Source organism: Helicoverpa armigera, chromosome 22 (assembly GCF_030705265.1).
Source record: "Helicoverpa armigera isolate CAAS_96S chromosome 22, ASM3070526v1, whole genome shotgun sequence".
Classification (NCBI taxonomy): Eukaryota; Metazoa; Arthropoda; class Insecta; order Lepidoptera; family Noctuidae; genus Helicoverpa; species Helicoverpa armigera.
The window spans coordinates 3,694,230-3,714,533 of NC_087141.1; the positions used below are offsets into that span (position 1 = coordinate 3,694,230).

At 37.0% G+C, this 20,304-nt stretch overlaps 1 protein-coding gene across 1 annotated transcript in view; it reads left to right on the top strand.

Moving 5' to 3' along the window:
• The window catches only part of LOC110370808 (uncharacterized protein), a 68,877-nt gene that overhangs the window by 19,882 nt on the left and 28,691 nt on the right, over window positions 1–20,304 (top strand). The window contains exons 3-6 of the mRNA XM_064040498.1: window positions 8,751–8,920; window positions 9,523–9,626; window positions 12,235–12,437; window positions 19,110–19,207. Coding sequence (XP_063896568.1) covers window positions 8,751–8,920; window positions 9,523–9,626; window positions 12,235–12,437; window positions 19,110–19,207 — 575 coding nt within the window. The remainder of the gene's footprint in view (window positions 1–8,750; window positions 8,921–9,522; window positions 9,627–12,234; window positions 12,438–19,109; window positions 19,208–20,304) is intronic.

Consider the following 20,304-nt stretch of genomic DNA (forward strand, 5'->3'; position numbering starts at 1 on the left):
TCATTTTAACCTAGCTTTTTTATTCATATGTATGTATATTTAATACATAATAACAATATACCACACTACGTAACAATAAAACAAATAGTAACATTTTGTACATAAATAATTAACAAAGTTATCAATGCAGTCAAAATTCATACACAATGTTCTTGAAAAACCGCAAATATAAATTTGTTTCCTATTTTTTTATTAAGTTTTAAGGTTTTTATAATTTTCCCTTTATATGTAGCTAGTAACCTATCTTGGTGCCAAATTTGAAGGTTCTAAGTTTGCTAGAAGTACCTTAGACTTTTGATGATCGGTCAGTGAGTGAGTCAGTGACAAAATGGTGTAACTTTGATCGCTCATAACTCGTAAACTATTTATTCAAATGTCTTGTAATTTTGAGACTGAGCTTGTTCTAATACTTACTCTTGGTCATCGAAAACCTAAACTCATAGCTTTATTCACATGGAAGTTACAGGGGGCTGAAATAGCCGCGAAACGCTTCGAGAAAAGATGGTACGGCCGTGCCCGCTTTGCTCGAGTCTTGGCTGGGGCACTGCCGTGCCCTCAGATAAGAAACGATAAAATCGTCAACGCTGTTTTTGTTTTGGACCCCAATTTATTACCTCAATTAAATTAGCCCACATCCTTCACCGATGAGAAGTTACCTCGTATAACACTTCGTAAACTGACTGCGACAAACAATTTCAAGGAAAAAAATATAAACAAGAACAATTTATTGACTTTATTTTCCACATAAAATAAACTAAGTAGTTATAAAATTTAAGGAAAACATTTAATTCTTTGTGGCGATCAATAAAAAGCAGCCATAAAAAAATAAGAATAAATTACTTTTCAAATGCGTCCCTGGTTAATATCGTGGATAATCTTTGCACAGCGACTGTTATTATAAAGTTTAATGCCTACTACACTCGATTACACTCGGTTCGCTCCGAAATAATGTAATTTTCAAACTCTTTCATATCGTACTTGTTTCTTTTTTGACGGATCATTATCCAGCCGTTGAAAGGAGACCCCGACGCCCTATGCACTCCACATTTTTTCATTAAGTGCTTTAAGGCTTGGAGTCTAAATAAGACTGGTCAGCTATAAAACACAGGTTGTCTACCACGCCCACACTGGCAGGTTTGCGAAGACTCAAAAAATAAAAGAGCATTCTTAATCCGTGATAATGTTTCTCGTAATAACAGCTTGAATATAATTAAATATAAGAAAAAACAAATTCGTTGCGAGAATCGACATTAAATTGTTTATTAGTTGAGGATAGATGCATTGGTGCAGTTTTTTATAGCCTCCGAATTTATAATGGAACGTTAGTCATTTAAAGTTGATTTTATAAAAGCAATAATACTTAAATGCAATTTATGGGATAAATATCTGTGACATCACGTGTGGAGAAGACAGTAGCGTGCAACGGAACGCGCCTGGGGCTATTATTTTGACAGCAAAAACAAGATGGCGGACGATGATAGCGCGCGAAATCGATCGTCACGAGCGCATTCCACTCACACTGAACGCGTGCCGGAACAAAAACTACTATATGAAAGTAATTTTCCCCGGGATATCTGACGTGCGTACACACAGAATAACATCATATTTAGTTAGATGATTTGATATATTCGCTACGAAGTCTTGCTAGAAGGAATGCCTAGGCAATTTTTCTCGCCGAGCTTAATGCACGCCAAAGTAACTGAATCGATTACTGTAACGTGTTGAAATGAAACTAACTGTTATTTTAACCGTTTCGTTTTAATCGAGTTTTACAAATAATTCATTAGATCCAGGCATGAACTGCATAGCGGGTTTCCTGTAATGAAAATTACTAAGATGGAACTATCATTCAAGTATAACCGGCGTCCAAATAATTGATTCCCTGATATTTAAAAGCTTCCACGTAAGTTGTACTGTTCTCATACGAGTTAGCTTTGTTTTCATCTGTAAAAGAAACCGAAGCAGCAATTGTTCCAATGTTATACACACATCATTATATTATTCCCATCGTCAAAGCAAACACAAAGTTCAATGAAACTATCGCCAAGTTTACAAAACAATAAAATAAACACAATCGATTTTCGTATTAAAAATACATAAGAATGCCAACAGTGGCTACGCACAGTACATTATTAAGCCTGTTGAGTCAATATGGAAATATTTAAATGTTACCTAAAACAGAATACAATGGGAAATATCTACGCATGGTTATTACCATTATGGCCGACAATCGTGGTCATTATTGTATTGAATACTTTATTGAGTAATTTCCTGAGTTAAATCGTATGGTTAACCGGAATTATTAAAACTAATTGCCATTGAATTATTGTTGCCAATGCGTATTATGCTTCGATTCTCAGTGCTATTCGAGATTTTATAGTGTTACATTTTATGGAGCTTAGATTGTTCAAATAAATTGTGCGCGCACTATGTTACACAATCAGGTGCACTATTTACATTTTGATTTTGAAAATAATTGGATTTATTTAAACATATTATATCGATGTTTTAAGGTTTCCAAAACTTCAAAGGATTCAGGCAGGAGTAAAGGTCAGACGTTCGTCGGTGAGAGCAGTCCAAGGACCTCGGACATTCGGCGAGAGTGCGGGGTCACTCACGAAATAGTAATTGTCGAGGAATGCGAGGAATCCGCCGCGTTTGTGTGCGATTTCGCAACAATAACCCAATAAAACAGAAAATTCAGTGGAACCCGGCCCGGCCTTATAAGCCGACCAGTCTCCCTTCTCGGTCGGGTTACACAAATAAGTATGGGAGTCGTGATGGGACCCACGCCTTCGGGCCAAACTGAACAGATGCGCGGAAGTCAAATGCATGCGAGTTGTTTTTTTCCTCCAATAATGAACTGTCACCCGCAGGCTTAAATGTATTTTATTCAAAAATCCTTACCTTTCCTTCTCTCAAAACAAACAATGGAAACTCCGCACACTGTGTCATTATTCGTAATTAATTTAGGCACCGGCCACGACGAATGCTTTACGAGCGGAACGCACGTCCACGTTTGTTCAAAGATTGATTCCCATAAAATGTACGAATGTGTGTAAAGAAACACAAAAACTTTCGACTAAACCATCAAAAAATTACCCGAATCCGGTCCCAAATTATTGTGTGATTTGTCTCGGCACAACACACGTTAATTGTTTTATTTGAAACAGGTAAAATCTCGTAATTATCCCCAGGTTCACAATGAAGAATAGGCGGGAAAAAATAGACAAAGGATGACCGACGACCGCTTTTTGTTTTTTAACCCTTATACCTGGGCAGGGGAGTGACTGTAGACTGAGGTTTGAACTTTTTACGTTGCAATGTTGATATGGTGGATCATTCTGAAGTATAAATAGCAGAATAACTGAGAGGGAATTATTGAGACAATGTGATATCAGCAATCTTAAGGAAGACTTTATTTTGTTGTCGCGTACATTGTTATATTTTTTCTCACAACGATACGGAGGGCACCTGACGATGGGATGTCCTATCACGTAGCGACGATAAAAACGTGACGGAGTCTGACGTGATTACAAAAGCTTTGTTGTGGTAACCACTTGAAAAAACCTACTTTTTATTGTTTAGTCATTTCTCATTCGTTTCAGAGAATACCTGTACGTTTTTACATAAAAAGTGTCCAACCAAATTAATTTAATATAATCGAAACTACACTAAACATTCTTAGAAAACCCTAAAAAATAGTAAGTAGCTATAAAATTAAAGGTTTTTTTGGATATTAGCTTTAAACGTGCACAAAATATCCTCAAGTTTCAATTGAATTACTTAGACGTGTACGACAGACGGTAAGTATCGTCAGTACAGAGAAAAGCCATAACATTCCCATCACGACGTCTTTTTATGCTATCAAAAGTGCAAGTAACATTGAAAGCGAATTAGCTTTACAACATGTTGCCAGGGCAACGACCCCAGATTAGTAGAAAGGACACCATTGAGACAAATGTTCGACTGTGTAGGTTAAAACACATCAAATTCAATCTCCGACCTAGACGTGGCACATATGGGGTTTTCAATAGTAATTCCTTCCATACAGTTCGAATGTGATTATGTGACCACGCGTCTCAGCTCGAACCCATAAAATAGGAAGTTATAGGCGCATGTTGAATTTCAAATGATTTCGCAGAACACATTTCGTGTCTATGATAAATGTCCGTAAGTCGATATATTACTGAGAAGTGATGGATTTATTTATATAAATTATAAATGTATAGCTATTGAAATGACATGCAAACTAACACTGCCAGCGGGCTCGTTCGCGAGAATTGCACTTGAAACTGCGAATGATTTTCTGATTCATAGCAATATTCATAGCTGTTAATATCTCGAAAATTAAGTATCTCTAAAAGATTTTAGTTTTTGTAATTGTAAATCTTCTAAACGGATTCATATCTTCAAAGTAAGCATCTACGTGTTCAGATAAGTCAGACTGCATAATATCAAACATATGACACGGCCATCAGATAAAGGATTACTTAAATGAAAAATGATAATCATTGCGCACCGCGACATTAAACATGGGAGAATGCAAATTTCAAAGGATAAGAGTTTTCATTATTAATGTTCATTACGGACGGTCGCTCCGGCCATGTATTTACATTACATGCTGCGCATTTTCTACTCGCAATTACATTTTGATAAATCGACGGATAATGTTTAAACACACTTTAATTAACTACGGCGATATTAAAAATTCTTCCGATATGACGTTCACTAAGCGTCGTTGGGCGGTCCGCATCTTTTCATTTTAAAAAGTAACGTTACAAGATAAATGAAAGGTCGTTTCAAGAAAAAATAATTACCCAATCCGTCGAGCATACGGTTATCAGGCGCCTCTTTAAACGAAATTTTAATAAAGCGAATAAGGCTCGATTACGTCGCTCATATTTCAAGATGGCCGAAACAATCGGCGATCATTACCAGTGGATGCGTTTGCGCACGGTATACGCCACGGGAGCGCATTGATAAACGTTCCCGTAATGATGGTACGCAAACTTACCGTTTATGGTAAACTTATCGAATATTGCTAGTATGAAAATGAAATGATAATTTTTGAACTTACGACGCAGAATGGGCGTATCTCCAGACAATATTTGCTGTACATAAACCTCTAAGACCCGGAAAGGGAATAGAACATGTTCTTTACGAACTGTAGTCTCTGTTGAACACAAGATTGTCCTTATTAGGAGGGATTAAAGTCGACCGTCATCACTGTTACATCGTTTAAGGAACGGATAAAATGTGGTTTATGTAATACCAATCGTCCTGAGGTCTGATATCACAAGATGTCAAAGAATGGCGCCTATCTTGTAAAGCTATCGAATATTTTATTCAGATCTACATCGCAGTGTGTGGGTGTCGCAAATTCGGTTAAGGCATTTATCATAGAAATCTTCACTGAATCCAAATTTCTCGGTTCACGAATTCCCCATCTTCCCACCAGGCGTATTTCTAAGCGGATGTGTTTACCGACTTCGGCACCGTCATTAAACAATGCCCTTTTTAGTCAATCCGTCATTGTTACAGCACAAAGATCACGTTCACGAGTGTGTGCTCGGGCCATAGGTAAAAGGGCGCCTTCTCTTCTACGAACACACACGAAATATGTGAAATCGGTGCTTTAAAACAGTACGAAATACATTACTCTGTAACTAAACCTCGAGGTAAGTGGAGGAATGTGTGGTGCAGACTGGTGCTATGTATATCGTATAGGAGGGGAAGATCAATGGTTGGTTGTTTCACGGTAAGGCAAGAGAATGCGGTCCGTGAGAAAAAAATACTCTCGCTTCCGATGCGGTGGGATAGATAGCGCAGGTGGCGATCGAACCTCACGCCTCCTCGGCCGGTTCAAATTTAAAATACTTTATTTTTAGGGATCGGCGTTGGGTGCAGGACCAATGAATATTTTAGCCCTCGCTTAATTCCGTTAGTTGTTTATTTGCTTCGTGAATACAATTGGTAATTAAGAATTAAATGCGTTTGCTATTGTTAAGATAAATTAAGGATCTATTTTGGAGTTTGCTATCTAAAAATAATTTACTTAACACACACACACTTTTTAGATAAATAGTTTTACTTTGTGACTTGCCATAAAATTACGTGCTGTATAAATCAAGTCGCATATTTTGATCTCTGACAGCCATCACAAAAATAACGATCACATTTCTCCAAACTGTACATCAAAAAATTCGTTTTAAAATCCTTTAAATACATTGTACAGTATACGGAACTTACCAGGTTCCTCTTTCAAAGTGGTAACATCACCATCGTAGGCGAGGGGTTTAGGAATTCAGTAGCAGTTTGTCATTTGTCGTTTTTTTACTATTATTACGTCGGCACCGTCAAATCCTTTATGCTTTTGTTAGGTAACACAAATATTTTGACTCATAAATATTTATGAATCGCTTCAGTGTTAGTTCCTAGAATAATAATGATTGAAACGTGTTTCTTTTGTTGAGTCATCGAAAACTTAGTTTTTCACGAGTTATTTTTTGTTTTCCCTACTTCGAGTAGCACATTGTGGTTTAAAACAAACTATGTTTTTATTCATCTATAAGAGATCACAGTCGTCTTGACAAAGGATGAATTCGGTAAGTGCCATTACCTCTCTCTTATTTAAAAATAAAAAAGTCATGCGATAGTATGCTCACTCTGCTGCCCGACCCTATATGATAAGCCGTGACTTTTCAGACTAAGTCATAAATTCTAATAAAACTTTTAAAATGCATAATAAAATAATAATCTGAGAAGGTTCGAACAAAAACTATGATACACAAAGCAAGCCTCTCGACATTGTAACAGCCCTATTAAAACATTAATTCAACAAGTAATTAAGTTCCAAAGCAATTAATATCGAGAACTTTATAACCCACATCGATTGTAAGCTTTAATGTCCAACGAGTACGGCAGTGGGGGAAGGAATCGAATTTAATATCGATAACGTACATTAAAAGTCACGTACGAATCGATTAACTGCAATCCCATCGAAAGACACGCATGCGTTACGTTTATTGCATGTCCTTTTAGCGTCAACTGTGGCGTGAGACCCCAACACTGTGTTAATTAAAAAAAATACCCATTACGTACCTACCTAAAATGTATAAATATCAAACATATCACGAATGTTTATTTAGATTTTTAATTATTTTGCCAAAGTTCTCTAAAAGATCCACTTAACTTTAATTGTGATTTCAATGCTACCTTCAAAGTACCTCCAGCCATTTTCATCGAGTCCAAATTGAAACCTGCAATTAAAAATATTCCAGCAGTAATTGAATATCGCGATTTCCGAATTATTTTTGAATCAATTAAGATCTGATTTGCAAAAAAAAACAAACATAATTGCTTAAAAGTTTCTTAAAACAAAAATCCGTCCAAATTAAAGCTGAGATTATACATGGTCGTTCATAATTTTCTCATAGTTAAGTGGCACTCCTCGTATGGATATCACCCAATACCAATCACGTAATTACCGGCCCGTATCATACTACAGTCAGATAATTAACGCAATACAAGGCTAAATACGTATTTAAATGGAAAAACTTTCAAATAAAACAGCAAGGATTAACTGATTACGATCTAGGCTTTAAAACTATGGCCCGACACTGCCATCCCAGTTTATATCTTAAACATAAAGGCCACTGGTGGTCTTTATCGATACTTTTTAATTTAACTACATAATATCAGTATTTATTTATATTCCTGCCAGTTGTAAAAGTAACGTAATCATGTAATATAATGTACAGTTTATTAGGAGATAAATACTAGCACAAAGTAAGGTTAGTCTTTCATGTTCGTCCTTTAAAAAAGATAAAATTAATTTTATTGGACACTTGAATATTTATCTCAGTATTGCCATCCTCTAGTACAGAAAAGAATTAATTTGCCAATAAATCGAACACGACTGTATCGGTTTACAAAGTACCCAATAACTTTCACTAATAAAATAAAGGCAAAAAGTAAATGAAACGTTATTGATATTGTAATTGCGCAATAACAAGTCCGAGTTTACGCATAACATCGTGAAAGCATATTCGTGTTATTGCTTACAACAACTACAGCAAAACGAAAATAAAAAACCTTAATACGAATACACTTTATTCCCGAGGATAGCCGAGTGGTACCGAAAACACCCGAACACCGAATGGGAAGCGGCGGGAAATTGGTAGTGCTGGTCATTACGATGCGGTTGTAAAAAATAATGTGGTAACGAATCAATGGTTTAAGTTTTCAGGTTTTAAATTACACTATCGGTTAAAATGCATGGCCTGGTAGTATTCTGTAACAAAATTTTATTGCCTTTCACACTGCGCGTTAAACTGTCGGGTTTTTAAGCTGCTGAGATATGAAGTTCCTACTAACTGAATTTTCTTTTAAAATATTTCTTACTATGAGTAAGTCTAGCTAGAGCTTAATAGGTAAGTTAACTGCGTATAAAGAACATAATAGACTCAATTAAGAACGGCAATTTTGTGTTAGAAAGTAGATGTTTGTGAGTTGCTCCTACATCAGCACGGTAGAGAAAATGGTGTTCTGACCATAATAGTTGGACACTCTCATAGTATCGCCATTATCATTATTTTAGTTAAGAAAGGCGCTATAGAAGAAACTTTCAGAGGATCAACGAAAGGCTAATATTTAGTTGAGCTCAGCGAAAAGTTTCAATAGACCACCATAAAAGCTTATAATCCTATCCGCCATGATATCTTACTGACTTTCATTTGTTTCTGCAGGTGGAGCCGACAGGTTCGGCGTCCCTGGGGGCGGCATCCCGGGCCCTCTTCGTGGAGAAAGTGCGCGCCTCCAACGCGGCCTGCCAGGCTGGGGACTTCGCCACTGCTGTAGCTCTCTACACCGATGCTCTGACCCTGGATCCTGCCAACCATATACTGTATAGTAATAGGTGAGGACAACTTGATATGTGCTTTCCGTTATAAACCTTGTAATATCAGGATTTCTAAAGCCGTTTTTGGTCATACAAAGAATGAAAGATTGGGAAGCGTCTTTCAGGCAAAAAAGAGATGCAAAATGCTGGTAAAATATAGATCACGAATACTTTAGGTTAGAAGGAAAGAATATGAATGGTGGGAGAGATAATCTGAGACTCGTCCTCATTAAGTACTATTACTAAAATTACTATCAGCGTACGAGGTAAATTAAAGGAGAAAATCCACGCCATATAGATCAGAGAACGGTGTTGCAATTTAAAGCACTCTGCCGTTGCTGTCAACGGTTTCGCGAGAACATAATTAGAGGCAATTATAGAGTAATTGTAAGCTGCAGACATGTGTCTCGTGCGTGTTACGACGCATTACAAGACGTCTACAATTTGTACTATGAAAACATGAATTGCTTCGTGCAAAAACGGTCACCTCTTGCGGAATTCTTCAAAAGTTTGCAAACATGTCGAAAGCATGCTTCAATGGCTATATGCGAGAAGAATAAGAAGAATATCGTCATTGTCTGTTTTATATTATGGTTGTCTAACATACGTTTTGTTCACAGGTCGGCAGCGAGGTTAAAACAGGGCCAGTTTGCAGCAGCCCTGCAAGATGCGACGCGAGCGAGAGAACTCTGTCCAAACTGGCCGAAAGCTTACTATCGACAAGGTAATGTGGCACCAGGAAATAATTATTTACTAGACTGGTACTATAGTAATATTTGACGTTCCTCTTGGATTATGACGAAGGTCTCTCCATAAATAGCCCATCATAGCAAATGCCATAAATTAGACTTAAGAATGTCATATTTTATTATAGCAATAACCCACACATCAATCAAGTATAAATGACATTAATTTGGGGACAATGATTTATATTACCACCTACGCTAACTTCAGGTCCTCGGCCCTCTTTAAATCCTGATAAGTTTCTCGTTACGCGATTAATTGGTAAAACGACAACGGTTATAGTCGTCTAATTTATAATTATGATCCTTAATAGCCGGAGACTTTAATGGTGATTAAACTGAACGTGCTGCCAAGGTTAATGACGGAAGTGTCACTAAAATTTCATCGTTTTCCTTTATAGAACATGATAAATTTCAGCAACACTTCCTAATTACAGTCCATTGGCTGTATTATCTTTCTATATCATTGGAATCTTGTGGTGTTAACGACTGCCCATCAAACTGTGATTACTGCTGTATTTTACTTTAAGAAGGTTAAGGAAATCTCATGAATATGTTTACATTACCGTACCAATTTCTATTAGTAATAATTCTTATCTATCGTCATTTTCCCGAATATCCTGCCCCCAAAATGGTTGTTCAAATAAAGTCTTCAAGTAGTGGCCACACATTGATCCTCCATTGAAAACGCTCGTCATAGCTTCATGCCTATTAATGATTGGTCGTGACAAGGCATACAATTAGCACCTCAACTGCATGAGTAATACACTTTTTTGCATATTCGTGATATGCAGTGTACACATTGTTACGACTGTTGCGTGAGATTACATTTACTTTTTTACTATAATTTTATCGGCTCTTACTTTCACTCCACCTACCAGTTACTCACCCGCTTCTATTTATTTTGTGACCATCAATGTATGGCTATTATTACCAGTAATTTATTTTATGGCTAAATTCTTTGCCCATTAATGTGGCCTTAAGAGGATGTATCTTTTTTCGTTTTTTGCGAACATCAATACATTTGGTCCCCTGCCGCGATATTATAGGCACAAAGAAATACGTGTGCCCGTAGTTAGGAGTAAGTGCTCGTAAATTATCGACAATGTTAAGTTTGCAGTCTTATTTATGAAGGCCACTTATTATAAACTGTAATTACTTTGGTTTCTTTTACTTGTAACTATTTCGAGGTCTGTAAAACTTATGTATTTCTCGCAACATCTTTCAGCCTCTTAGGGGGACCGTCAAGTTCAATTCCCTGGATCTATTGGTACCTATTAATAGATTTTACATAGAAAAGTCGCTTGCTAGCCGAGCGTTGCCGTCTTTACGCAACATGGAAATAGAAATTTAATCTTATTAAGTGCGTGATTGAATCAATCAATCAATTTCTAATTACACGAGTGTGGTCAGTTTATACCACGCTACCGGCCCACAATTTTATAAGAAATATAGTAGATACCTATCTATCTGTAGAATAATTTTCGCTTGGTATACGAATTTCCTAATATACAAGTAGCTGAACAAAAAAAAATCATCTAAAAATAGCTCTATTTCCCCTTTATAAAAATAAAATATAATTCCGTGGGTATCGAAATAATTGAAGTATTTAATTATGAGTATCGAATTGCTAATAACATCGAATGTATTATTTTTTGGTATAAATTACAAAAATAATGTAATTTCCATTGTTCGTACTACTGAGGCGACCTAACACAGTGAAATCTCGTCCACGCAGATTTCTCCAAAATGAGAGTAAACATGACAATTACTGTCAATCGCATTGTATTGTTGATAATGTCGATATCGATAGTTTATACTGGGTCAGTGCTGTGATAGATTCTCATCTGCATAATAGAAAACCTTTTCTGAAAGCCACAAAAGCTTTGTTTCCAGTGGTTAAAATACTGGAAATAATTTTTGGAAAGTTTTACGTGTATGAAGTGATCTTTCTGGTAAAATCTAAGTGAATTATTTCTATAAGGTTATTAAAGCGTTTGTACGTAGGTATTATGTACGGTAGGTAAAGGGGCTAATGTGGCTCTCTTTCGGAACTTCGGCTTAGTCAAATGTAACAAATGTGGATAGTCATTTAATTAAAGCAAATTCACGACTAAAGTCAGGGCTAAACCCAAAATTGAATAATATCCAAATTAATTGAATTTAATTTGATAATTCATTTTGCATTGAAATGAATGCGATTCCGGGCGGTACCTTTATCGATATGTTGAATGTTCCCATTGTTCTCTTAATAAAACTAATTAAATAATTGTTGGTGTTATTCGAAAGCGATATTGGCAACAATTATGAATGTAAGTTTACTGTTATTAGCGTACCGTGGGTGCAAACTGCACTTCATCCTACGCCTGACGTAATTGTAGACGTTTCCATGCATGCATACATTAGAGTAGGTCGGGCACAGAGCAACCATTTCGTTCGCACAGTGGTTCAACGCCATTTATGTTGACAGTTTTGAAAGGTGGTTTAGTAAATACGTTAGTACACCAAAAGGTAAAACATGCAGACTTCATAATATTATTCTGTGGCATATTTTGCGTCAACAAGTTTTCAATATTTTTTTCTCTCTAGGGGTGGCCCTTCAATGTTTGGGTCGGCATGGAGAGGCACTGGCAGCTTTCAGCTCAGGGTTGGGAGTGGAGCCATCTTCGAGGCAGCTGCTGGCAGCCCTCGTGGAAGCTTCTCTCAAGTCACCGCTCCGGACAACCCTGGAACCTACTTTTAGACAGCTCGAAGCCATGAAACTGGACCAATCACCTTTTGTACTGATATCGGTGAGTCTCTTTTGTTCTAAACAGGCGATCTTCTTTTGTTTTCTTTTTTTATTTTAACACGACACACCATAGAATGCGAATTTTGTTGGGGGTCGGCTGATAAATGATGCGATAAAGAAGACAGCACTCATTAGACCAGACCACTCCTAGGCCCTTCTTTAGGTAAATTGCAAAGACACACGTTTTGCAGGCCTTTATCTACTTACATATACATAGTTAGTATGATTACGCAAATCCCCGATGCAATAACATTTACCGAACTCGGCGAGCTAAAGTTTAAAACTGTGAACATTAACACATAATCAAATAACTAACTAAAAGCACGTTTTGAAGCCGGGAGCCCTTCTAAATAAACCCCGAATGCAATTTCATGTGTTATCGCGATGGCATTATGTTAATAATGTTGTAAGAATAGTGTTGAGCCTGCAAATGATACACGAATCCTCGTGTTGCACTCTCTTTCGTTAAAGCTATATCAATTACTTTGGGTTATTTTATGGTTGCAATTCCTTCTCTGTGTGAGAGAAGGATATGTGACTGTGCCCAGCAGTGAGACGATAAAAAGGCTGATGATTTTATAGTTTCAGTTTAATTGCGGGATTTATATATTTATTAAGAAGATTTATTTTAGTTCGATGATAAAATCTATGCGGTATGTCCTTTCTCAGGATTTATTATATTTTAATATAATCTGGTAAACATGGTTACTTTTTGGGATATTATAAATTGCATATCAAATAAATAATCGCCTATCAATAAATACTCATCATTTATATTCTTTTTTACATCAAATAACTTACTTCACTACAAATAAACTAAATGTTTAACAAAACTCAAACTGCAGATAATTCGAAATTATACATCAATATGACATTACTTTTTTTATTATAATGCAATACAGTTAAATTTATTCTTGTACAAAAATACTACATACATAGCATTAATACTGACTGCACAGCAAATTTTCCATATTTCATAGCAAAATAACTATCCCAGTCGCATATTAACCAGTAAGTACAACAAAACCTATTCATCATATTTGTCTTAATTTTCAAGAAGCCATGCTCGGCAAATTTAATGATTATTATAACAAAAAAATCCTGTCACATTGCATTATTTCTAAAAACAGAACAAATTAACTGAAAAAGGTTCGCGGCTTCGCGCGCTTTTTCGTCACTGGAGTAGGTACAGAGTGGCGCGAGCGAGTAAGATAGAGTTCAATTAAAAAACATTGTATTAAAAATTGAAGCTAGTAACGAAAACGAATCGCTGCAAAACCGACTCCACGTAGTCTTGTTTGCCCTACCCCTAGAGTGCAATTCAAAACCGCGAAGGCGCGGAGGGGCGAGGAGAGGGTGAGCGTGAAAATCATCTGCGACAATAAGCTCGCATGGGACCGCCGGAGCCACGAAGCGCCGGAGCCGTGACAGAAGCCATGCTTGCTGCATGTTGCATGCTTACTTCCATGTTGCATGCCTGCTTACATGCTGCATGCCTGCTTGCATGCTTCTGGCTTGTTTGCATGCTTCTTACAGGAAAATAAAAATTCCAAAACTATGCCAAAAGATGACTCTGACTATAAACATTCTGAAATATGATATTATAGTAGTAGCCTTTTAATGACTACTTATATGAAATGTATGCCAAAAGGAAATACTGACAATGACTGACAATGCACCTGCCCCATTTTTTTTAAGAACTATATGTGCAAGCATATCATCGGACTTGCGATCCGACTCAAGTACGTGGCGCCACCTGCAGATGCTAAAAATGTGCCTATTGGGCAAAAAAGGATTCAATAAATTACAATTTTGTATTTAATTTTATATTTTTTTACCTATCTCATAATGCCGTAATTAATAAATAATAAGATGACTGTGACTAATAAAAAGCTGTTTTATTCAGAAAAACTGCTGTAAATAATATAAAAATAGAAGCTATATTTAAAAGAAAAAGAGTTAACATGTATAATGTGCATTAAGATTATTAGCTGTGCATTGATGAAAAAGCTTTTGCTTAAGGAAAAATCGCAGTACGTTGCGAAAATAAATTGTAGTGTGTTTAGTGATATTTTGACTTGAATATTTTGCTGTGCAATCAGTAATTTTGATGGGAATTCGGAATCTTATTGCATAGAAAAAGGATATTTTTTGATTTGCGTTTAAATACTACCCTTACTTTTTTGGCAAATATTTGAACCTTTGTGAAACCAGCCACAGGGTTATTTTGGAACTTATTGGTAAGAACAAAATGCGGTGTTGCAATTGCAAGTGACTGCAATAGTTAACATTAAAAAACTTATCAGTTGTTCCATAATTTTCTATTAATAGCTGATTCATGTCAGTTTTCACACTATGTAAGGTTAACGACCAAATTAAATATCTACATTGTTTGCATGTGCTATAGACACATACCGTCTTACCACAAAAACTTTTAAACGTCAGTTTAAGCCTCGTCTAAAAAAATGTCAAATTATGACGTTGACATATGGTTCATTTTGCAGCCACAAAAATTTTAGACAACTGTAAAACAGGCGTTAAAGTTTTTGTAGTAAGGCCTATTGATTCCCACGCCTCGGCCAATCGCGTTTCACTTAGAGGCTCGACATGACACTAGTCATTTAAATATTGCGATGATAATATATTTTATACAAGACTGCTTATTATTTACTTCCTAAGTATATCTTGACTGAGTAAAGGAGGAAAAGGTATGGAGGAAATCTGCAATTTAATGTCTGAAATTGTCAATCCGCCTTATAAGAAAGTACTGCCATATGCTTTGCAATGGGTCAGTAAAAAGGCTGATGACGGCAAGACTACTTCGACACCGTAAGAATAATTCATTTTAAATATATTTGGCGATACATATTTACTATATCTACTGATAAAGTATACTACCGAGAGATGTTCAAAAGCCGCATCATAACCTTACCACTATAACGGATGACCTATTAGAACACAAACATCATGAACACCATATTAATATCGTATAACAATATCTCACTAAAGTTTAAGCTAAGCCCTGTATAATTAAATGTCGCGCTTGAAAAGTCCAAGCGTGTTCACTCGCCCTGGGAATCGCAAAATTGAAAGGAAACTTGTAAACATTTCTAATGTTTTACCATTAGTACTTGAGGATTACCTACTTAGGGTTATAGGCTAAGAGCATTCAAACAACCGGAGTCGCTATAAGCTCAAAGCCCTATGCAAAAAACTCTCCAGCCAATATACGCGAGGGGGTGAGGCAGATAGCTCACTCATGCTTTCACAGACGTTGCACACGCACTCTAGAAATTATAAGCATAAGCTGGATGCATACATGCATGTCCGGATACCAGCAGATGAAGCTACTCCAATCTAAAAAATCCCAATCAACATTGTACCTTACACTTTAGGAATGAAGTTTGAAATTCATTAAATTGTAACTTGATGTACAACATAGGCACGTTATGTGCTTCACTTTTCACCTTGGGAAAGCATGGCAATGACGTGTCTCGTTGGCTAAATTATCCAAGCTTATAGCAGATTACGACTAACAGCCTGTTTGAGATCACAAATGCTTCGTTTCGTATGTAAAATACGAATGTTCAGGACAGTATTGACGTGTCATGGAGCTAGGAATTGCAGTAAATACTCGACGTGGGTTTGTAGTGCCGTGTTTGTACCACTTTTAGCTTTACCCACTGAATATGGAGATTGAAGGGAGTACTCAACACTGAACAGTAATGTTGATCTGGCTAGATGTCGTGTCTTTAAAGATTTGCCTAATGGCTTTTACAGCCGTTTAACTTAAAACGACGACCTCGATAGTGCAAAGGTGACTGTCGAACTTCGAAGTCTCGGGTTCGATTCCTGGTTCGGTCGACATTTGAGTGACGAGCATGCTTGTTGGCCGTGGTCCATGTTATAATAAATATACGTAAAAAATAGGAATAGTTGTATCTTTATGTTATTTATCAGTTGTGTTAATACCACCCATAACACATCTTAATTAATAATTTAGCATGGGGCTAACCGACTGTGCCCTAAGAAAACTATAAGGATGCATAAAACTTATATAGTACCTAAGTACGGTACATTATTGTCAACAAAAATTCATGTTTCCTGTAATATCGTACAAAGTGTGTAGAGTATCGAAATATAACGTTACATTGTATGTAAAATGACACGAACACATAATAAAGAAGTTAATAAACGATCCAAAGCATTGCTGAAGACATTACAAGCTTGTTACTTGTCGCCTCTTGGAGGGAAACACCATTATTGACCAAAAGAGCTTATTTATACAGCCACTAAACCCAAAGAACTGTATGTAGACACCATAAACTTTACACGCATGAGAAAATTTTGTAAAATACATCTTTGATGTAGATATCCCAGATACTGATCTCTTATTTTATATCAACCATGCAGCCAATCTAAGTTCAACATTTAAAAAAAGAATGTTGGCAAAACAGCACTTTTTGCACGAAAAAAAATTTGCAAAACGCAGCCCCAAAACGCCCACCCTACACCACTTCCTGCGTGTTTTTGCTAGAAATATTCAAACTACGAATTAAGATACAAACACCATAAAGCTATGGTCTCCCCATGAATAAGGGTCTCGACAGCATAAACACCAAGCCATACCGAGGCCCTCGATTCCAAAATAATGCGATCCATAAAGGCTCGAGCAGACCGGATGCGTATGCGTAACCACGCGCGTAGTCACGCGCGTAGTTACGGCGTAACCATGAGTTGTAATGTATGGAAATGTATGAGACAGGCCACACCGCTTGCGTAACGACGCGCGTGTCTACGTTACGCAAGCGGTGTGGCCTGTCTCATACATTTCCATACATTACAACTCATGGTTACGCCGTAACTACGCGCGTGACTACGCGCGTGGTTACGCATACGCATCCGGTCTGCTCGAGCCTTTAACGTACCTCCGGAAATATGTGCATTGTCAGTCGCTCCCTCAGTACTGACGGAGACATAAGGCCAGACTCGCGATTTACATAGAACACTGACCTATAGAGGAGGTTTGTATTCCATACGCTCTCATATATTTTCAGAAGACCCTGTAGTTTTAAAATAAGAATTTAAAGTGAAATAAAAATCTCAGAATTCGCAGGGAAGGATACTATGCAAGGCACATTTTCAACTCTAAAGAGATCCAATGTTGCTTGTATTTTCACACAGAAACAAGCACAGTCACATAAACATTTATCTCAGCACGTGAATGAGACTGAAACATTAACGAGATTCGCACGTCTTCACAAGAACAAGTACTCACTAAGTGACACATTAAAAGAAAAACACATTACGCAAATACAATCGTATCATTACACAAATAATGGCACATTTAGGGCTCGTCGATGTTGGCAATATTAAGCACCCTATACTCCGAGCGGGCGGACTATTTGCATACATTCCACCGGCGTGCAGTCGGGCGACATCTGAACATTTTTCGGCGCATTTAACTCTCAGACAATGGGGCTGAGTGATCAAAGGCCCATAAATACGCGACCGACCCCCGTGAATTTACATACAATCTGCGCGACAGTTGATCGGCAGGCCAGACGTGAATGGCCGAAATGGCGTCGTACTACCACAAAATGGCCGCCGCCTTGTGCATACAATGTACTAAATTGAACTGAAATCCGTAAATTGAAGCGATTTAAACACTGAGATAATGAAACTGAGTGTCGACGTGGGATTATCAGTGCGCTTGCACATTTAATGTGTCTAAAGCTTTCCTAATCTTGCCATTAAACGATAGAAATTATGGGAAGCTTAGTCTGTGCTAAAGCGGAGTCAAATTGTCATATAATTAGGTAAATACCAGCGTCCTACCCGTGCTTCATAAAACTGGATATCTTAATGGTTTTACTTTGCATTTTCTAAATATGCAACATCTGATATAGGGTCGTAAACTATTGCAAATATCTTTTAAATAGTTTTTGATCCAAAATAACTCCCTGGGTGTTCCCTGAATATGATTTTATTGCTTTATACCGAGATAAGTTCAAATCATTCGGCTAAATGTTGGTGAACGCATCGTAACGGCAAGCTTAATGGGTTCTTAAAAATTCGTCGCGGTTTTTGTACCCGCCAATGATACTCAAATTCGCATTTTTGTACATACATTAGTTTATTATTATGTCGGGCTTAAAAAGCAAATGACATCAAAGGCGAGATCAAGAGCACCGATATAAGCCGAGTTGCCACTGGATGATTCAGAAGCTAAAGATAATGTTCCTTATAAGTCAAGGATATAACTGAACCTTTACTTGAACACCGATGTCTAAGATTTTGAGTGGCTTTTTACAATGCAAACAAGTATTTTATGCTAATTCCGCATTCCACCAGAACCTCTGAGTAAATAGTACTTAATAAAGCCTTAACCAATTAGTGGATATCTTGCAACAATACTTTATAAAATATGGTCATTACAAGAATGCATACTACGATCACAGTGAAAGACTTCTACCTAGGTCTTCTTCAAAAAAAATTTGCTGTTTACAATGATTGCACACTCCAGAGTATCTCTCAATAGACAAATGCAGTTTCCTACAAATTGACCGTGTTTTGTTTACCCCTACTGCGCAGTTTTATACTACCTACTGCGCAGTGTACGATTCTAATGCTGTATACTTCTTCTTCTATATTAATTGTATTATGTACGTAGGTGGTTGGTCAAGAGCTCCTGGCTGCGGGACAGTACCAGGCTGCGGTCACGGTGCTGGAGGCAGCTTTGAGAATCGGATCCTGCTCTTTAAAATTGCGGTAAGTTTATAACCCTAAACGCCCTTACGAAATAACATTGTTTGAGAAAACGGTACTATGAAGTTAGAAAGCTAATGGTCAAAAGCCTCTACGGAATTCCTATCTGCATAAGACCAACGTTTAAGTCCCATCACCTTCACAAGTTCGTTAAAACCTCTCGGTAATTTTAATCTCAGACCATTTTATTGTTTGCGCAATAAAACAAAAGCTCACGTAACTTTTTAAGTCACAAAAATTTATGTTCGCACGTAAATCATGGTTTAAGTCAATGATGAATGTACCACACAAAACATACAAGAAACTGAGACCGTAATAAATGGAGAAGGTAATAGCGGTGAGGCTTCAGAACATAACATTTGTTCAATTAACTTCAGAAACTGGACTTGCTAATGTTACGCAAATTACTACAATTACGACCCTAAAAGGAGAGGTTCCATAAAACCACACATCGTCTTCCAGCCAGGGTCTAAGGAACAGCGAAAGTTGCACTTAATCTAGCACGGAGCATAAAGCTGATCAACATAATTAGCTAAACTAGTTAAGTTGTACGTATTAACATTTTTACGAGTACTTCTAGCTCCTTGTTCGTCGGATATATGGTCATTCCGGGGCGGTAGACGCCGCAACTGCCTTTTACGATTCATGTTCGACCAGAACTTTCAATTTCACACCAACATCAGAAGACTAGAACTTGAACAGCATATGGGTATAGCTTCCGCTGTTTGTCATAAAAACTTTTGTTTTACCCGCTAGGTTCCTGTTTGGATCAAAAACTATTTAAAAGCTAGTTCAAAGTTACTTTTCCACGTTTCTTCAGTTTTGAATTATGATCTAACACAAAAGTTTTTTTTACCTAAACATAGACAAAATTTATCAACAAATTGAATTCATAAACCCAACTCTCCGTTTGAGCAAATGCAACATAATTTACATAAACAGAATACCTCACATGTCTAGTAATCTGAACACAAGAAGACCGCTCCCAAGAATTTTCTAGATTATTATAGATAAGGCGACTGCACTCACGATTATAAACACCAGTAGGTACTTAGGTATCTCTCAGTAATCTTCAGAATAAATTCTTTGCATCTGAATTT